General features: G+C 45.8%; 1 protein-coding gene across 20 annotated transcripts in view; it reads right to left on the reverse strand.

Annotated features, from left to right (window-relative positions):
• The window catches only part of HUWE1 (HECT, UBA and WWE domain containing E3 ubiquitin protein ligase 1), a 105,373-nt gene that overhangs the window by 11,238 nt on the left and 76,671 nt on the right, over nt 1-17,464 (reverse strand). For all 20 annotated transcript variants that reach the window (XM_088658360.1, XM_088658358.1, XM_088658357.1 and 17 more), the window contains 20 exons: nt 16,697-16,879; nt 16,215-16,387; nt 15,850-15,998; nt 15,343-15,418; nt 14,735-14,833; nt 14,378-14,511; nt 13,878-14,049; nt 13,200-13,428; nt 12,827-13,005; nt 12,265-12,354; nt 12,024-12,175; nt 10,664-10,709; nt 9,598-9,876; nt 8,089-8,347; nt 7,865-7,998; nt 7,542-7,765; nt 6,510-6,798; nt 6,313-6,415; nt 4,781-5,321; nt 1,258-1,840 (listed from right to left, as the gene is read on the reverse strand). In XM_088658360.1, the coding sequence (XP_088514486.1) occupies nt 1,258-1,840; nt 4,781-5,321; nt 6,313-6,415; nt 6,510-6,798; nt 7,542-7,765; nt 7,865-7,998; nt 8,089-8,347; nt 9,598-9,876; nt 10,664-10,709; nt 12,024-12,175; nt 12,265-12,354; nt 12,827-13,005; nt 13,200-13,428; nt 13,878-14,049; nt 14,378-14,511; nt 14,735-14,833; nt 15,343-15,418; nt 15,850-15,998; nt 16,215-16,387; nt 16,697-16,879 (4,094 nt within the window). The remainder of the gene's footprint in view (nt 1-1,257; nt 1,841-4,780; nt 5,322-6,312; nt 6,416-6,509; nt 6,799-7,541; nt 7,766-7,864; nt 7,999-8,088; nt 8,348-9,597; nt 9,877-10,663; nt 10,710-12,023; nt 12,176-12,264; nt 12,355-12,826; nt 13,006-13,199; nt 13,429-13,877; nt 14,050-14,377; nt 14,512-14,734; nt 14,834-15,342; nt 15,419-15,849; nt 15,999-16,214; nt 16,388-16,696; nt 16,880-17,464) is intronic.

Genomic DNA, 17,464 nt, shown 5'->3' on the forward strand with positions numbered 1-17,464 from the left:
ACAGATGGGGACAGAGGCAGCAGTGTGCAGAAGAATGACTCATGCTTTCAGTTGTCTCTACACGAATGCACAGAATATGGGAAACAAGCAAGAAGAACTTGAGCTCTTAATACAGAATGGCAAATATAACCTAATAGGCATTACTGAAACCTGGTGGGATGAAGCTTATATTTCGAATGTAGAAATTGAGGGGTACAACCTGCTCAAAAGAAATAGATCAGTCAGGAAGGGAGGAGCAGCAGCATTATATGTAAGGGATGTGTACACTTGTAAATGGAAATTGGAGCAAGTTTGTTTTCTCCTGCTCCAGAGGGTAGGACCAAAACCAATGGATTCAAGTTACAAGAAAGGAGATTCTGACTAAACATCAGGAAGAACTTTCTGACAGTAAAAGCTGGTTGGCAGAGAGTGGAACAGACTCCCATAGGAGGTGGTGGACTCTCTTTCTTGGAGGTTTTTAAGCAGAGACTGGATGGTCATCTGTCATATATGATCTAATTAAGATTCCTGCATTGCAGGGGCTTGGAGTAGATGACCCTTGGGATCCCTTCCAACTCTACAATTCGATGAATTCAGCGACAGCACAGATTTTAACAGTGTGTGATATTAAGAGCTTGCCTTGTTGAGAATCCCAGCTCTCTATTTTGTTTCAAAAATCTTTTCCTCAGGGCTGCAATGATGGCTTGAAAATGTGTGTAGCACTACCTACTGAAGTCTTAAAAGTTGGCTAAATAAGATTTCTAGTAACCGAGACAAATATTCAGTGTCCTTCATAGCTCCCTTCTCGTCTCCATGGCCACCAAAACCGAGAATTATGAAAAATAAAAATAAAATAATGCAACAGAATCCATTGTGGAAGACCATTCAACTTCCAAAACATTTGGAAACCAAAGCGCTGCTTCTGATTGGCTGCAGGAAGCTCCTGAAACAAATCGGAAGCCGCGGAAGCCCCGTCGTACGTTCAGCTTCAAAAATAGTTCGCAAACCGGAACAATTACTTCAAGGTTTGCGGCATCTGGGAGCCAAAATGTTTGAGAACTAAGCTGTTTGAAAACCAAGGTATGACTGTAGAGGTCACAGAGTCTGGATTGCCTGGATGTAGAAATTTACATATATTTTTCTCTTTAGGCATGTGTCCTGCTCCACATCTCAAATGAAAGAAAATGGAATGTGGGACAAGGAGAAGAAAAATATTATTTCCTCTTCTTGTCTCTGAGCACCCCTCACCATAAAAAAACCAATCAATAGAATACTTACTGGACACAGTGGTGGGGAGAGTAGATGATGCAGTTACCGTGGCAGCACCAGAGGTGGCGATAGAAGCAGCAGTTGCGGCGGCAGCTGCAGCAGCTACGGCGGCAGCAGCAGCCAGGGCAGGGGCGGGAGCAGGTGCTGGGGTGGTGGTTGCAGTAGCAGCAGCGGCAGCAACAGCAGCAGCAGCATGGTTGGCTACCCCCTCAGCCGTGGTCTTGTTCTCAGGCAGAGCAATGGAGATGAGTGACAGCAGGCGCAGCAGCTTCTCAGTCAGCAGGGAGCTCCGTCTGATCACTGGATGGGACAGCATGTTCATGAGCTGACCCAGAGGAGAGGCTTCTAGACTGTAGGGGGAGCTCTCTCCCTCAGAGCCAGCACTCACAGGCACAGATTTGATGGAGTTCTTGCCCTTGCGGCTTACGTTCATATTATCCAGTTTGACCAATAAGTCCCAGAAGTCAGTGGAGATGCCACTGGTGCCCATTTGACCTGGGCATGGGCTGCCCGATTGCTTGGTGCCCCTCTCCCGTTCACTTTCACAGGTGGTCTCTTTGGTCCGCTGCTGTGTGAAGTGGCTGGGGAACACCTAGAAGGGGGCACGGAGGAGAGAAGCAAGTCAAATCATCTTCTGGAATCCCTCATTGAAAAATGTGGCTTCCAGTTCTATAGGATTATTTATCACTCTGCCCACTGAATCAAGATTCAACAACAGCACCCTCTCCGACCAGCATCCCTCAAAAAACCCAACCACACACCCCTCACCTTCCAAGTCTACTGGCACACCTGGCTCTAGATAAACCTGAACAGTTCCAAGTAGATGCTGTCTAGAAAATGCCTAGAGTACATAGATATATACCGCACTGCCAGTCGCAGTAAAGAACAAATTGTTCAGCAGCAGTTATGCCCTGGGAGAATAAGCTTAAATCACAGAGCAACGACCCCTAGAGCCTTGCTCCAGGAAGACAGTCTCACTCTGTAATTGGAAGTTGTCCCACATGGAATATCTACCTTGTGGTCCATAAATAGTACAACTATGCCTTTGAGGCAGCATTAGCACAGGCCTCCAGCAACAGTTTTTCACCAAAGCCAGTATTTGGAATCTTTATAGAGCTTCCTTCAAATTAACAGAGTGTGAGAAAGGGGACCGTGCAGAGCAGCACATGTGTGCCAGGCTCCCCAGGTTCCCAGTCATCTTTTGGCTGAGTTGCAACAATCTACAGAGCACCAAGTTCAATTCTCTCCCCATGTATGTTTGCCCTTACTCCAGGTACAAGTGAGGTTTGTACACTAGATGGTTTGGGGCAACTCATGCACATAACCTCAGGACCCAAGTAATTACTTATCCCCCAGTGTTGCTGGAAGACAGCACTATTAACAGCTATATTAAAGAGCATATTCAGAGCTAATAAGATAGCAACAAGGTATTAGTCTTCATACAGGAGGAGTTGGCCCATCTGCCAACCAAAGGAGGGTGAACCTTGCCTGGGAAACAAGCTGCCCCCCTTTGCCAGAAAGAAGTTGAGAGCTATGCTCCTCTTTGTTCTGGTCCTTTGCTTCATGGGACATACAGCAGATAATCAGAAGCAGCTTCCTTCTTCCATGGGTCAGAAAAACTTTCAGATTTACAAATGCTGATCCCACCATATCATCACAATGAAAAAAACACAAAACCCAGAGGTGGAGCTCTGACAAAGTTCTGCTACCCTGAAACTGGCAGGACTAGAAGTGGGAGGGAGCAAGCACAAAATTTAGTTACTTTAGCACTGCCCCCGAGGAAAGTGTAGGGAGAAACCCACTCCTGAATAACCATCATCACTGAAGAATTGGAAAGGCTATTAAAAACTGCTAGAATCCTTTGTTGATGAGATATTAAATTGCTTTAAATTTAAAAAAAATGTACCGTATATTTTTTTAAAAAAAACTTGCACTTTTAAACTCACAGAATTATTTTTAGGATGCTTCATGCTAACAAAAGTAGGGCCCATGCTGTGTTCACATGATTTAGCAAAATAAAAAAATTCCTTCAGTAGCACCTTAAAGACCAACTAAGTTTTTATTTTGGTATGAGCTTTCGTGTGCATGCACACTTCATCAGATGTATGTGCATGCACACGAAAGCTCATACCAAAATAAAAACTTAGTTGGTCTTTAAGGTGCTACTGAAGGAATTTTATTTATTTTTTATTTATTTATTTTGTTTCTACTCAGACCAACACGGCTACCTACCTGTAACTAGAACTATGATTTAGCAAGTCACACATGAGCAGTGAGATACTGCAAGCTGTGGGCTCACGTGCTTCCCCGTCTTCCTTTCCTCCACTATCCGGAGGACCAGCAGTTCTTACCCTCACACCAGTTTCCCTAAATCTTGGCATGTCAGGGCATCCAGACCAGGGACTACTGTTTGTCCCAAATGCAAAACAACTTGTTTTGAAACCAACCAGAGGTTGTGATAAACAATCCCTGGTGTGGATGACACAACAAGGAGAGAAACTGGGAGGAAAAGGCTGTTCTTCTTGGCTGTGCAGGAAGGTGGGGGAATACATGAGCAAGAGGCTCACATCAGCTCCTTTCTGCTCATACAAGTCTCACTGATAATGGTTTAGCATAGGGGTCAGCAACCTTTTTCAGCTGTGGGCCAGTCCACTGTCCCTTAGACCTTGTGGTGGGCCAGACTATACAGTATTTTGAAAAAAATAATGAACGAATTCCTATGCCCCACAAATAACCCAGAAATGCATTTTAAATCAAAGGACACATTCTGCTCATGTAAAAACACGCTGATTCCCGGACCGTCTGCAGGCTGGATTGAGGTGATTGGGCCGCATCCGGCCCACTGGCCTTAGGTTGCCTACCCCTGGTTTAGCATGATGTGCAAACTAGCCCACTGAGAAGAAGTTTCCATGGCTATTATTTACTAATCTCATTTATTCTGAATGGGAAAGGAACCAAGAAGTTAACTTGTCTAGCTCCTTTCTAGCACAACTGGAAGTTTCCTGGTACAGAATATGCTACCAATGCCTGCCCATTATTTTCCAGCAAGAGATCAGCTGATTAACTGGCAGCAACTACAGTGGAGAGAGGAACCAAATTCAAAACTTTTAAAAAACTTTTGTTAGCTGTTCTGAAGGTCTGTGAGTAGAAAAGCAGCCTAGAAATACTAAAAAAAACACTGCTCTCCCATTTTTTAAATGATGACCCCTACACCTTTTGTTGCAAACTTGCACTTATTTGTTTTAGGCGTTTTTATGTAATGATGATTTTGTTAGCCACCTTGAACATGCTGATAGACAAACAGGATCTAAATCTACTAAATAATAACAACAATTACAGGGAGCTTAACTGCCCGCTTGCTCTCAGTTTGGAACTCACCCTCATATTTAGTCTAGAGCTACCTCCTTGTAATCTAAATCCTTAACTTTTTCTCTTAAGCTATGCAGACCAAGAAGTTTCAGACTTTCATCAGAATGACAGAACGCCCATCGCATAAAAAAAGAGCACCACTCTAGACAGCCCTTGTCTTCACCTTGGCAAGTTGGATGAGGGTGTCAAGTACATGGCGGCAGACCACAGGAGCAGCCTGGGGGTGAATATGAACAGTGGAACCGGCAGCAGCATGCTTCTCCGTGTGCTTACGCCCTCCTGCTCGCTGGATCTGGAATATGTTGGTTCGGCAACCCAGAGCAGCATCCATAGAGACGGAGAGCCAAGAAAGCTGCCCCGAGCTTTTGGATTCCATCTTGTGCAGAAGGTCGAGTGGCCGGCTGTCAGGGGCACAGGCCTTGGCTGCTCTTTTGCCTTTGTCATCTGGGGCAGCAGTCCCCTTAGGTGTCTCTACACACAGTTCACTCTCACTGCTACGCTGCAGGATAGAGAGCAGGCTCCGAATCACCCAGCTGCGTGTCTGTGCATGGTAGCAAAGGTTCCGCAGCACCCGATGTAACCGGCTAGTGTTCAGCTTTGGCTCATCCACAAAAAGCAGTACCAGCAGGCAGGACAAGGCCTCATGGTCCAACAGAAGGCGTCCACGCAGGCGGAGCAGGCTGTCCACATTGCTGCCTGATGGCCTAGGAAACAACAAGACAAATATCAGCATGGAGTCTGCAATGGAATCTGAAAGCATAGCAGAGTTCTTTACAGCATCCAAGGTAAACAGCTCTCCCCTAGCAGTGTCTCATCTAAGTCAGGGTACCATGACATGCCTTGCAGCTGGTTCCTGTAACCAGCACATCCTGCCCAACTCTGCCCACTTGCTTTCAAGTTGATCCCTGAACTGATCCAGTGATCACCGAGCCCATTTTTCAGCTTACACAATGGGGCAGGGAGTGGTTTTTTCAACCCAAGTATTATTTATTAAACATTTTCCCACCCTTCCTCCCTAGGGAATCCAGGGCAGCCCTGCAAGAACTAGAGGTTATTGGGAAGCATTGATAACTGGAAGAAGCAAGATAATACCGCCAGTTTCCAGACTTTTAAGGTTAACCTCAGGTACTGTACAATTTGGGAAAGTTTTTATATTTCTAATTTTCCAAGCATATCCAACTTAACCAATGTTACATTGGTTTTTCCCTAGGAACCCTAACCCTCAGCTTATTCCCTCCAAAGAAACTGCACTACCTTCCCCCCTACCTCTCCACACCATGCATCTGGTACAGTGTTAGAAACTGAGATATGAAAGCTAGGAGCTAAATGGCACCTTAAATTTAGCTTATGGGTGCAACAACAGAATGTCTAGGCACACTTTTTTTAATAACAAGAATACAAGGCTGAAAATGAATGAACTGCAGCTAAAATATTGTGTTCATTTTTCACATGGTCTAGTAGTCCTTCCCCTGTCCACCACCCTAATATTCTTAAGAGGGTCTCTTCTCCAGTCTTCAGAGAGTAGTTGGAAGTGGGAAGGCAGAAAAAGGTCCTCCTTTCCTTCCACTCTGCAGTTTTAATCTGAAATCTTAGGTGCAGTACTGTGCCCAGAGCTCAGAAACTGCTCGCGCTAATGAAATTCCCTGTTGCAAAATGTGCCTAGAACTATGGGAGTTTCAAACACTGATCTGGTACCTGCTGTGGCTGCTGCTACCACCCATCTGGAAGGTTCCTCCTCTTTGTACAGCCAAACGTGTATACTGTACACCTCTGTTTCCACTCAGTCGGCTTGTGAAGGCTGAGTTAGGGGAAAGAAAATAAGCAAAGCAATCAGATCAGGAGCTGAGACACAGAGAACTAAAAACAGTATGTCAGAAACAGATGTGCTTTACCTGGGCTACGCAAAATGGCAGACAAGGCAGAGGTGCTGGAGTGCCCGAAGAGACGCTCGTGCATGAGCTGGCGCTGGCGCGCTTCTTGTTCACGCCGCAGAGCCTGTGCTTCAGCAGCAATGTCAGGAGGCATGACTGCCAAAACACTGTCCTCCATATCCTCCAGCACACTGCGCCGCAGATCTGATGGCAACGTCTGAATGAAAGTCACAGGGTCCATGGGAGTGTCTGAGCTTGTGCTCTGGGCCAGCTCCCGACGCTGCTGCTCTGCCCGTTGTTGTGCCAGCACCTGAGATGGGAGGGGGAAAGATAAAAACAACTTCTACTGTTAAGCAAGAACAGAGCAAAAATAAAAGACCCAACCAATCTCTCTAAAATTACTCTCCTCTGTCAACCACAAATTGTTCTCCCTCTTTCTGAGGTGAGGAGGATGTGGGGCAGAAATTGGGTTCCATGACCACAATGATGGGTGAAACTCCACAGCTGGAAGCTCCTTTTAGGGTGTGAAGTCTTGGTAACTATTAATTTAGTCCTGGAAATTTCACTATATTTCAAAGAAATACATATTTCATTGAATTACATCCCCCTTATGTGGAATTTACCACAAGGCAATGAACTATGGCTCACGGATGCAATAAGGTGAGCCAAACACATCCACACAAACAACTTGCCTATCTTGTTATGTGACCTGCAATTTATAACAAGCGCAAAGAAGAGAAATGCAACTGCCCAGATTTTCTTGTGACTTGTAGTTGGCAGTCCAGTCAATTTGTATTTACACCTACTTTCCTATTTTGACTTCCCTTTTTATGTTTTGTTTGTATGTTACATGTTTTAAACAATACAATTCAAGCAATGGAAAAATTCTATTTTTTTTTTTTAATTAAGAGATCAGGAATCCTAAATTCAGAAAGTTTGGTTTTGTACAGTGCAAGGTCACAGGCTACCTGAGTTTCCTTCAGATTTCATAGTTCTATTAAACTTGTTCCTAAACTGTGTATTACCCCATAATCTTTAAAAGTGCCACCTTACCTCCTCTTGGATTGCTGGAGGCAGTGCAGCCAGGAACTCTGGACTGACTTCTGTCACACTAGGGTTTCCCACCACGGGCGGTGCTGGGGTAGCAGCAGTTGTGGTAGTCGGGGCAGTACGGGCAGGAGGCCGGATACCCAACTGGTTCTGTAGCACTTCACGTCGGATGTCATCAGGCAGAGCGGCCAGAAAAGATGGGTCTACACCTTCCGGAAGATTTATCCCTATGAAAAAGCATGTTAGAGGTAGCTGCTATCCCTACTAAGAAAATTGGCATTGACTTAGTATAGCTCCCTCTTTTTATGTCCTCTTCTAGCATTTACCTGCCAAGGGGTCTTCCTCCTCACTGCTGGTAGAAGGAAGGGGTTCTTCCAAGATGCCCCGAGAATCAGCACCGGAAATGGCCACCGCCGAATCTCTGGTGGAGGAGCTCTCAGAGGATGAGGCAGGTGGGGAGCTGAAGAGCAGTAAATGACAGTATTAGCAACTGCAGTGCTAATGCTAAACTTGGCATACCACCCCCTTGCACCTCGTCACTGCTACTTACCCATCATCCACCTGCTGGCTGGGATCTGGCTGGCCCTCCCTGAGGGCCTGTGCATTAGAGCCCTGCTGGGCTGTGTCTGCTGTTGCTACAACAGTGGCTCCCCCTGCCTGGTCCACATTGCTAGGGCCACCAGCCTCTCCAACTCCTTCTTCAAGGTTGCAAGAGGCCAGGCTGCTGGTATCCATGGGTGAGCCCTCCAGCTGGCTGCTGACTGCTGTCAAGGCATCAGAGTCTTCAGCCCTCTCTGGAGAAAGCGAAGCTGGTGGGAAAGGAAATAAAGGACTGAGAGATAAGTCTGACAAACGCCTGTCAAACCTGAATTCTTTTCATCAGATTCAGCCCAGAACATGGAAAGGACAGAAACCTACCCATTGACCTACTTCTGGTTTTTAGACACCCTTCCTAAGAAGCACTGATAGAAACACGGCCTGAAAACCTGATACACTGGATTCAAATTCTGCTGCCCATTACGGCTGGGCTCTGGTTCCAATTCAGCAAGGAAACTTCTTGTTTTGGCTGTGATATACCCTTCACTACCACCTACTATAGAGTAACAGGCTTCAGAAATTGCCTGTGAAGACTGTCAAGGCAGAAGACTGAGCTGAATTGACAGGTCTGATCCAGCATGGCATTTTTATTTTTAGAAATGAGAGAGATTCAAAACTTGAGCTTAAACCTCAATAAAAAGCTACTTAAAAACAAACATCCAGCCAAATTTTGATAGCTAGGATCAGATCATTAGGTGGGTGGGTAGGCTTTTAGTTTCACTTTGCAAATTTTAGTTAATATGCAAATATATGCACTTTTAAAAAATTGCTTTTATTAAAGATTTTCTTGGGTTACAAAAGTCTATACAGCATTTCTGCTTTCTGTTCATAGGGCCCTTTCTACAGGTCAGTTATACTTGATGCGAGACACTTATGTTATAGACAGTATAAGGCTGGGGGAGAAGAGAAGTGGGGAGAGCGTATGTGCAAGGTTTTTGTGTCAGTGTCACATGGGCAGGTTCTCTTTCTATTCATTTATTAGTTTTCATTGGTGATGAGAGAGGTTGGGGGCAGGGCATGGTTGGTTGGTTGCCTTCAGTTGGCTGCAGTGAGTTTTGTTTGCCTGTATGAGGGGGAGGAGCTGTTAGGGTCAAGTTAGCCAGATTGATTTGTATGCTGCTGGTGGGTTCTTGTCTTGTTGGGGTGTGTACGTAATAAAGGAGAGTCACACTGGGGTGAAGGTGTCCTCTGTCAGTTTCAGTCTGTTGGCTAGCTTCCCTAGTAGGGCTGTTTCCCATATGGTTTGGTACCACTGGTTCATGTTCCCTCCAGTGTCTAGTTATGATGCTCCTGGCTGCTGAGTAGGCAGCTGATGAAAATATATGCACTTTAAAACTATTGCTGCCTTCTCCTGAACATATGGAAGATGGTAGGAATCAGAGTATGTTTATGCACTTACAAGTGACACACAGCCAGAGAGGGGGGTAACACCTGCTGCAGGGTGAAGCCTGGGGCCACTTACTGATGGTGGGAGCAGGTGAAAGCTCCATCTGTGTGGCCTCAGCATCAGTGCTTGGCCTCCCAGGGCCTGAGTCCTCCTGTTCCACCGGCATCAGCAACTGCCCAGAACCCTGGGCATTGGACTGCCCCGCCAGCTCTGAAGGAAGCTCGCTTGCCCCTGTCACCTGCTGCTGTTGCTGTTGGGGGCTCTCCAGCGTGACCAGAGTCTGCTTGGGGCCAGCAGAGGTGTCTTCAGCTGCAGCTGGGACTGCGGGGTAGCCATCAGGATGGGCAGCACCATCTGGGAGCCAAGAGAGGGGGAGGCTGTCTTAAAACCCAGACCACTGGGCAGCAGAAGGATTTCAAGCAGGGACTTGCCTTCACCCTTTCAGTAAAGTAGAACTGCACCCTCAAGGTTAGTTCAAAAGCTGGGCACATCAAACACCCACCCCAGTCCTGGGTACTTCACTCCTCCCAGGGAAAGTAGTAAGTTGTATAGTTATCTCTGATTTGGGGCACAAATCCCTACCCCACAACAATACAACTTACTACCTCACCCCAGCAAGAGCAATGTCACAAAGCCTCAGTGTCAGGCAGCTGGTTCTTCCCCTATCTGAACAGCCAGTTTTTTAATTTAAAAAAATCCTGCAAAATCCTTTCACACAGATCTGAGGAGAACACTGATGCAGACGATCCTCTCCCCAAGCCACAGCAAGATCCAGGAAATCCTGCCTACAAGATCTAATGACACACTATCCCACTATAACCCCCATCCCCAAATTTCTTTCCACATCTAGGGATGGAACCAAGGAACTCAGGGGTTTTGATTCCAAATTTCATTCTTGAGCCCATGTTCTTTCCTCCTAAGCTAGGCGTGGTTTCTCAGTGGCTTCTCTCTTCTTCAATGCTGGCACGGCGAGTTGAGAGTCCTCATAGGAAAGACAGTAGATTGTATAGTTATCTCCAAGACCGGGTGTGACCCTAAAACTATACAATCTACTACCTCATCCCAGGGGGCCCAGGAATCTGCTTCAGCTGAGCTGAGGGAAGAAGACACTATACAGACATAGAGTAAGGGAACAAATTACCTGGAAGGTTCTGCTCAGCAGAGCTGTTTGACTGGGGTAAGGCTCCCTGCAGAGGGGGAAAAAAAAGTAAGCGAATATTCATCTGATTAAAACTCATCTGGGCAAGAAACTGCCTATGTAGCTTCAGGTCACAGCTGTACCTTCCCTCTACAGTGGTACCTCTGGTTACAAACTTAATTCGTTCTGGAAGTCCATTCTTTTTTTCTTTTCTTTTCTTTCTTTTTTAAACCTGACACCATTCTTAACCTGAGACGCACTTTTGCTAATGGGGCCTTCCGCTGCCACTGTGCCGCCGGTGCGCGACTTCTGCTTGTATCCCGGGGCAAAGTTTGCTACCAGGAACACCTACTTCCCGGTTAGCAGAGCTCGTTACCCGAAGCATTTGTAAGAAGGACGGTACGTAACCCAAGGTTCCACTGTATGCCTTTTTACTACAACAGCTCTGCCCGATTTTCACCTAGTCCAGTGAGGCACATCTATCAAAACGTTCTCTTCTACATAGAAGCAAGCATTCTAAATACTGCTGGAAAATGTGTCGATAAGTTTTCCTTTCTGTAATTGGTTGACAAAGATATCCGGCTTGCATAGATTATATACAGAAAAATGTCAAGATATTCTATTCCCTCAGATCTTGTTAAACTGTCTTAGATTTCCTTCTCCTTAGTTGAGATTTAATAGCTAAATTCTTTATTGAAAAAGAGAACGACCACTTTCTCTTCTGCAAATGTTTGGAACAATGGCTAAAGATATCAATCCAATAGAATTTCATCAATGAGTAAACTTCATGACTATGTCCTTATAGCACTCATTTGACAGGTAGAGATATGAAGAAACCACTTAGTAAAACACAAATGAAGTTGTTTACCATTTTTAACACATTAAAGTGTGTCCATCCCTGTCTCTGCTAACTATTATAGGTATGACTGTTACCATATTCCACTTATTGCTGGTGTCTCTATTCTTGATAACACAGTTTCTTTTGTTCCTGTAACTGTGTGAGTGGGCTGTTCTTAAAAAGAACAGGTGTAAGACCTGGCTCTAGGAAAGGAATGTGGTGACTTTCCTTCTTACAAAGAGCTACTAAGAAAAATCAGCTCTGTCTGTCTGAGTTTCTGCTTGCCTTCCTGATAGGAAAGAAAGGAACAGAGGTTTATTCTCAGATGTCATCTCTGTCTGCCATGTGCAAAAGAGCACACAGACATGTGGAATTATATACTGAAATGACAGCGGGAGTTCCTATTTTGTGTTTTCCCATATACACTTAAGTGAATGAACATCCCCAACTTTTTTTTTAAGGTGGAACATTGCCATTTAACAAGCTTTTAAAAAAGGTCACAGATGCTCAAGTTGGGCTTCTAACCTGGGCATTTTGCTCTTTGTCTTCTGCCTCCTTGGCCTTGTCTGCAACTTTGGCCTCCTCCTCAGCCAGCTGTTTGCGCCTCTTCTCTCTACGCTCCTCTAGTTCCTCATCTCTCAATGCCTCCAGGTGATTGATAATGGGAACTTTGACCACTGGATGGAGAAAAAGCACCAGATTAAATAGAGCCAAACAGAGAAGGGCCTGCCTTGGCTGAAGCAAGGAAAGTTACTTGTTAGCTCACCTGACACACAGTCATGCATGCTTTCTGCATCTAGTACTTTGCATTCTTCTGTCCAGCGTGTCAGGGCAGTAGGGATGCTTGACAAGGTTCCTGTAGAAAGAAAAGTGGAGGATATATTACTGATAAGCCTACCCATACAACAGCTCAGCAACACCCTCAAGACCCACAGCTGTGCGTTGGCCAGCCATTCTGCATTTCTCCACATCTGCCTGACAGCTGAAAATGTGAACTGACTCCATTGATAAAGATGTTTGAATTGATGCACAGTGGTACAAAAATGTTGTAGGCACCTGACTGCTAATTCCAAAAAGGTTCTTTTGCAGTCTCCTAAGCATCCCTCAATTTTTTCCATTTAATTTTTTTAACTGACCAACCACTCCCCAAAAGTCCTGCCTTGAAAACTGTAGTTCTTACTGCACACATATTTACACTTTGGCTCCCTGAGGGCTGACCATAGGGTTGGTGTGGCCCAAAAAGGGTCAGCCATCCCCACTGCAGAGTTTCAATCTATTGGCCCTTTTGATTTTACCTACAAATCTAGTAAGCAGTCTTAAGGACTTGCCTGCCTGGCTGGTGGCTGTGCTCTGGTCATGGAAGAAGTCATCCAGCAACTCATCATCTGAGCGAGCGATTATGTGCACATCGTCGTTGCCTACTAGAAGGCGAGCTCGACCTCTGCTTTGTAGTGGGAGGCTACTGCTTAGTTGAAGAATATCTGCAGCTGCTGAAGGGCCCAACAACCTAAGGAAGACATAAAGGGAAGACTTGTTTTCCTACACAGAGATGCAGTGACTTCTAAGAGAGTCCCCCAGTTCTCAGAACAAGATTATGGGGAACACTGTGGCAAACCAAACTGGGTTGGGATGTTGCCAGAACAAGTCGCTGTTCTGTATTCTACAGCTTTTGGCAAAATGTGATACTCCTCCAAGTCTCACCTCTGCAGGATCAGAGGTGGGTTCGGCTGGCGGGTGCCAGGGTAATGAACATGGATGGTATGGCCAGTGTTTGCTGTCAGCTGCCGAAGGGTCCTCTGGCTGCGGCCAATGCCTTGTGCCAATCGCGTAGTGGAGGAGCCACTACCCAAAGTCAAGGAGCTATGGTCTGCATGCCGTACCATGAGTGGATGAGTGGCAGGAATATTGCCAGGTGACGGAGGAATATCCGCTGGGGATAGAAATAGGCAAAGTTAGCAAGCCAAAATGAGGCTTTGAAGACATACAAATATAATTTCGCTGGAGACAAGAACTAGCCTGAAATAGGGTCAACAAAGCCATAATTACAAAGCCTCCCAAATTTCAGAGCAACATTTTGGAGCTAGAAAACAGATCGTGTGTTAGAACACAGCACTGATCATGGATAAGGCAGGAAAAGGAACTGAGATGAAGCTGAATGTGGCCAAAGCCTGGTTGCCTGATCCTGCCTGTTCTGGGCAGTGGGAGGAGACAACCCATTATGTGGATGCTTCTGTCCCACTGGACAGAGAATGCTATTCCATTTCAAATAAAACCCCAGCTCCCTGGTCCATAGGATGTGGGAAAAAGCTTAGCATCTTGGCTCCCAGCCCCCCCAGAATCAGCCATGTCCTGTGGCTTTCCAGTTTTTAGAGTTCTTACTGGCGCTGGAGAACATGTTGTCAAACTCAATGATGAGGTCATCTTCACGGTCAAAGCGCTCAAAACGCACCAGTGGGGAGGCATTCATATCAGGGTAGTCTTCATCTAACTCCATCTCGGAGCCATCATCGTCATCTTCCTCCTCTTCACCTTCCTCACCTTCTTCATCATCCTGGAGGGAAAGTTATCACCAAACACAAGGCTAAGCAAATGCCAACTAGAATATGGCATTCATACCTCCTCACTCTCTTTACCTGGAACCACAGACTGAGTCAAGGAAAACTTTGACTCTCACGCTACAAATTCTTCTAGATCTAAAACCCAAACACCATGGTGCCTAGCTCCCATTAGCTCCCCAATAAAAACCTATTACATGCTGTCCTTGATTGTGACAACCCTTTCCTTGTTATTTTTGACATCTGCCCCACAGCCTGCTATGTTAAAATCATAAAGCACCCACTGGAAAGACTTCTGCACTGCTTTTCCTTCAATGCCCTTACCTGGTCATCTTCATCTTCCTCCTCCTCCTCTTCCTCTTCATCCTGACTATCATCTTCATCCTCATTGCTGCCACTGCTGTCTTCCTCCTGTGTGTGCTCCTCTTCATCTTCAGGATCCAGAATATTCATAGAATCTAGAGAAGATTAGAGAGTGTAGCTATAGTGAGTTGGCCCCTGCAGGTTAAGCAAAGATTCTTCCAGTTACCTTTCTGGCAAGTTCTATCTTCAAACTCCTCTTGTGAGACAGGCAAAACCTCAGGAAGCCAGGTCTCAGAAACCTCCCCCTCCTCTTACAAGAGTGCAAGCCTATAACAACCCTTCTACTGACTCCATTTAACATCTTAGGCAATGCCTCACCTTCCCTGTTGGCCTGTAATGTGGAAGCCTGGCTGAGATTGGAAGGTGCCTCATCCATCAACACATCCTCCTGAGACTCATCCTCTCCACTTCGGCCCACTGAAGGACATAAAGGAAGTGTATAGGGCTTAGCAAAGTTATGAGCAAACAACCCTCTCCCTTCAGAGGACCTTCTGGGCAGTCCCTAAACTTGAGGGCCATTTATCTTTGAGTGCCCATTATGGTCCTGATGTGATGCTGCTTTCCACATACAGATGGTGATTTTCTTGGCAGTTATGAAGCTACCATGACAAGCCTCTTGCCTCTCAGAAGTCACCCCACCCACCAAGAATTGTATAGGAATAGATTATCTCTATAATGGGAGAAAAAGCAACATGGACATATGTCTGATACAGCACCCATGAGCTGTGGTAAAGAAGAGCTGCAGGGAGGAGAAAGAGAGAAGATGATCTCTAACTGTAGTGGTCACTTCATATGAGGTAGGATTCTCTACAGCAAAGCAAAGAATGCATTTGGTTCCCTCAGAGACCACAAAGAGGGAGAAAGGCAGAGAGTCCATAGATCCGGAAGGAAAGGCCTGAGGCAAAGTGTTGGGGCTTTGTACTCACCTATTATTGTACTATTCCCTGAGCCACCATCCTGCTCTAAAAGCTCATCAATCAGGTCCTCTAGCTCATTTTCCACCTAGAAGATGGTAAAGACAAACACACTGGTGATCTCCAGTTCTTTACAATCAAGTTTCAAAACCGTAAAACAAGCTGCATCACCCTGACTTCTGAAACAGGTCTGATTTGTGCTCTACGCAAGTCAAATGCTATACACGACAGGCACTCCAGCCTCAGGTATCACAATCTAAATTAAGCAAGCAAAGGGTCATTTCAGTTTGTGCAGCTATCCAGATTGTACTCATTAATCTCAGAGCAAAGCTGTGGTCAACAAAAGTCTTCATTTACACACTCCTCTGCATATAGCCCTAAATAAATAGCAACTTTAAGCAACACAAGCAGGAATGGAAGTGATCCCAGCTATTATGTCACCAACATCCCATGCCTTAAAACCCGTGGCCACCTCCTGCATGCAATACAGACAGGGTCCCTACAAGCCACCATCAATACCTGCATCTCCTGTGTGCTCAGCACCTCAGGCTGTCCAGCAATCACTACGGCATCGCTCTCCGTTTCACCATCCATGATGTCACCATCTGCCACTTCTGCTTGGGCAACATCATGGTCCTCCTCTGGGGCCTCTGCTTCCCCGCTCTCCCCTGTAAGTCAAGGTCTCAATATTACCCTCTCAAGTCATCCTTGAATTAGCTTAAGTGGCAGACAGACTAATGGAGACTCATAATGGAAGTCAGAAAAATTCCAGGCCAAGGAAAGGAGGGGATGGCAGACGTGGATCTTATTGTGGAACAGGTTGATGAAAAATCATGGAGAAGAGGTATGTGACCCATAAACAATGGATGCTGAGGATGGCATACCTGCATCTTGTTGGCCACTGTTGGCATCTTGTGCTGCTCCCTGAGCATCCTGCTCCGCCTTGCTCTTGCTCGAGGCACTTTTGCTACCGAAGAGACTACTGGGCTGATTGACAATTCGTGATAACGTTTCCAAGGGTTTCAGGGCTGCATTTACTGTGTTGGCCATGTTGGGACTTGGAGGAAAAACACATGCCAATATGAGTTCCCAGACTGTGAACAAAGGTCTTAATAGCAAAGGTATTAAACGAAGAGAAACCTCTAGTGGGAAGATGTCATGATTCTGGCTGCTCTCTCAATATGGCAATTCAATTATGTTCTAGAGATAGGGAAAAAAACCTTCGAAGGCCAGATCTTAGTGGAAGGGATTGTATCTGTCTTCTACATTTGGTCTTGTACTTGTCCCCTACATCAACTGTTCAACATCATCCCTGATCATGAAGGAGGCGTCGCTCCATCTCCTTGCGGTTAAATAAGCCACATACCTGGACAGATCAAGGCTGTGAGGCACCCTGGCCAGGTCATTGACCAACCCCTTCTTGAGGAAGAGGCGGATGATGTTGTTCATGCCATTATGCTGGGTCTTTGCTGTGGCATTGCTGTAGAAGCTAGAGGTGGATGGGCATGATTCCATAATGGTGCTGATGATGCACATGACAGCTTGCAGCCTAGAGAGTGTCAAAGCGGAAAGTAACATTTCTTTACTTCCAGAACAGTGTCATGGTTAGCAAATCCTGCAATACCCTGCCCCAATCCCTGTAACAGGAAGGATCTATTTTCCTGCAGCAAGTATTCTAATTTAGTAAAGTGACAGAAAACCTGTGACCCTCAAGATATTCTTGGCCTACAGCTCCCATCTTCCCTGCTATTAGCCATGCTGGGATCTAGGGTCCAACAACTTTTGGCGGGCCAGAAGTTCCCCATTTACGAAATACTGTACCTGAAAATTTTATACAGTCGTACCTTGGATCCCGAACGCCTTGGTACTTGGATGTTTTGGCCCCCAAATGCCACAAACCCGGAAGTGAGTGTTCCGGTTTGCTAACATTCTTAGGATTCCGAACGTTTTGGAAGCTGAACGGACTTCCAGAACAGATTCCGTTCACCTTCCAAGGCATGACTGTACTATTAAAAAGAAACATAGTTTAGTCAAGACCAGGCATCCCCAAACTGCGGCCCTCCAGATGCTTTGGCCTACAACTCCCATGATTCCTAGCTAAGAGGACCAGTGGTCAGGGATGATGGGAATTGTA

Source organism: Zootoca vivipara, chromosome 15, assembly GCF_965207765.1.
Source record: "Zootoca vivipara chromosome 15, rZooViv2.hap1.1, whole genome shotgun sequence".
NCBI lineage: Eukaryota > Metazoa > Chordata > Lepidosauria > Squamata > Lacertidae > Zootoca > Zootoca vivipara.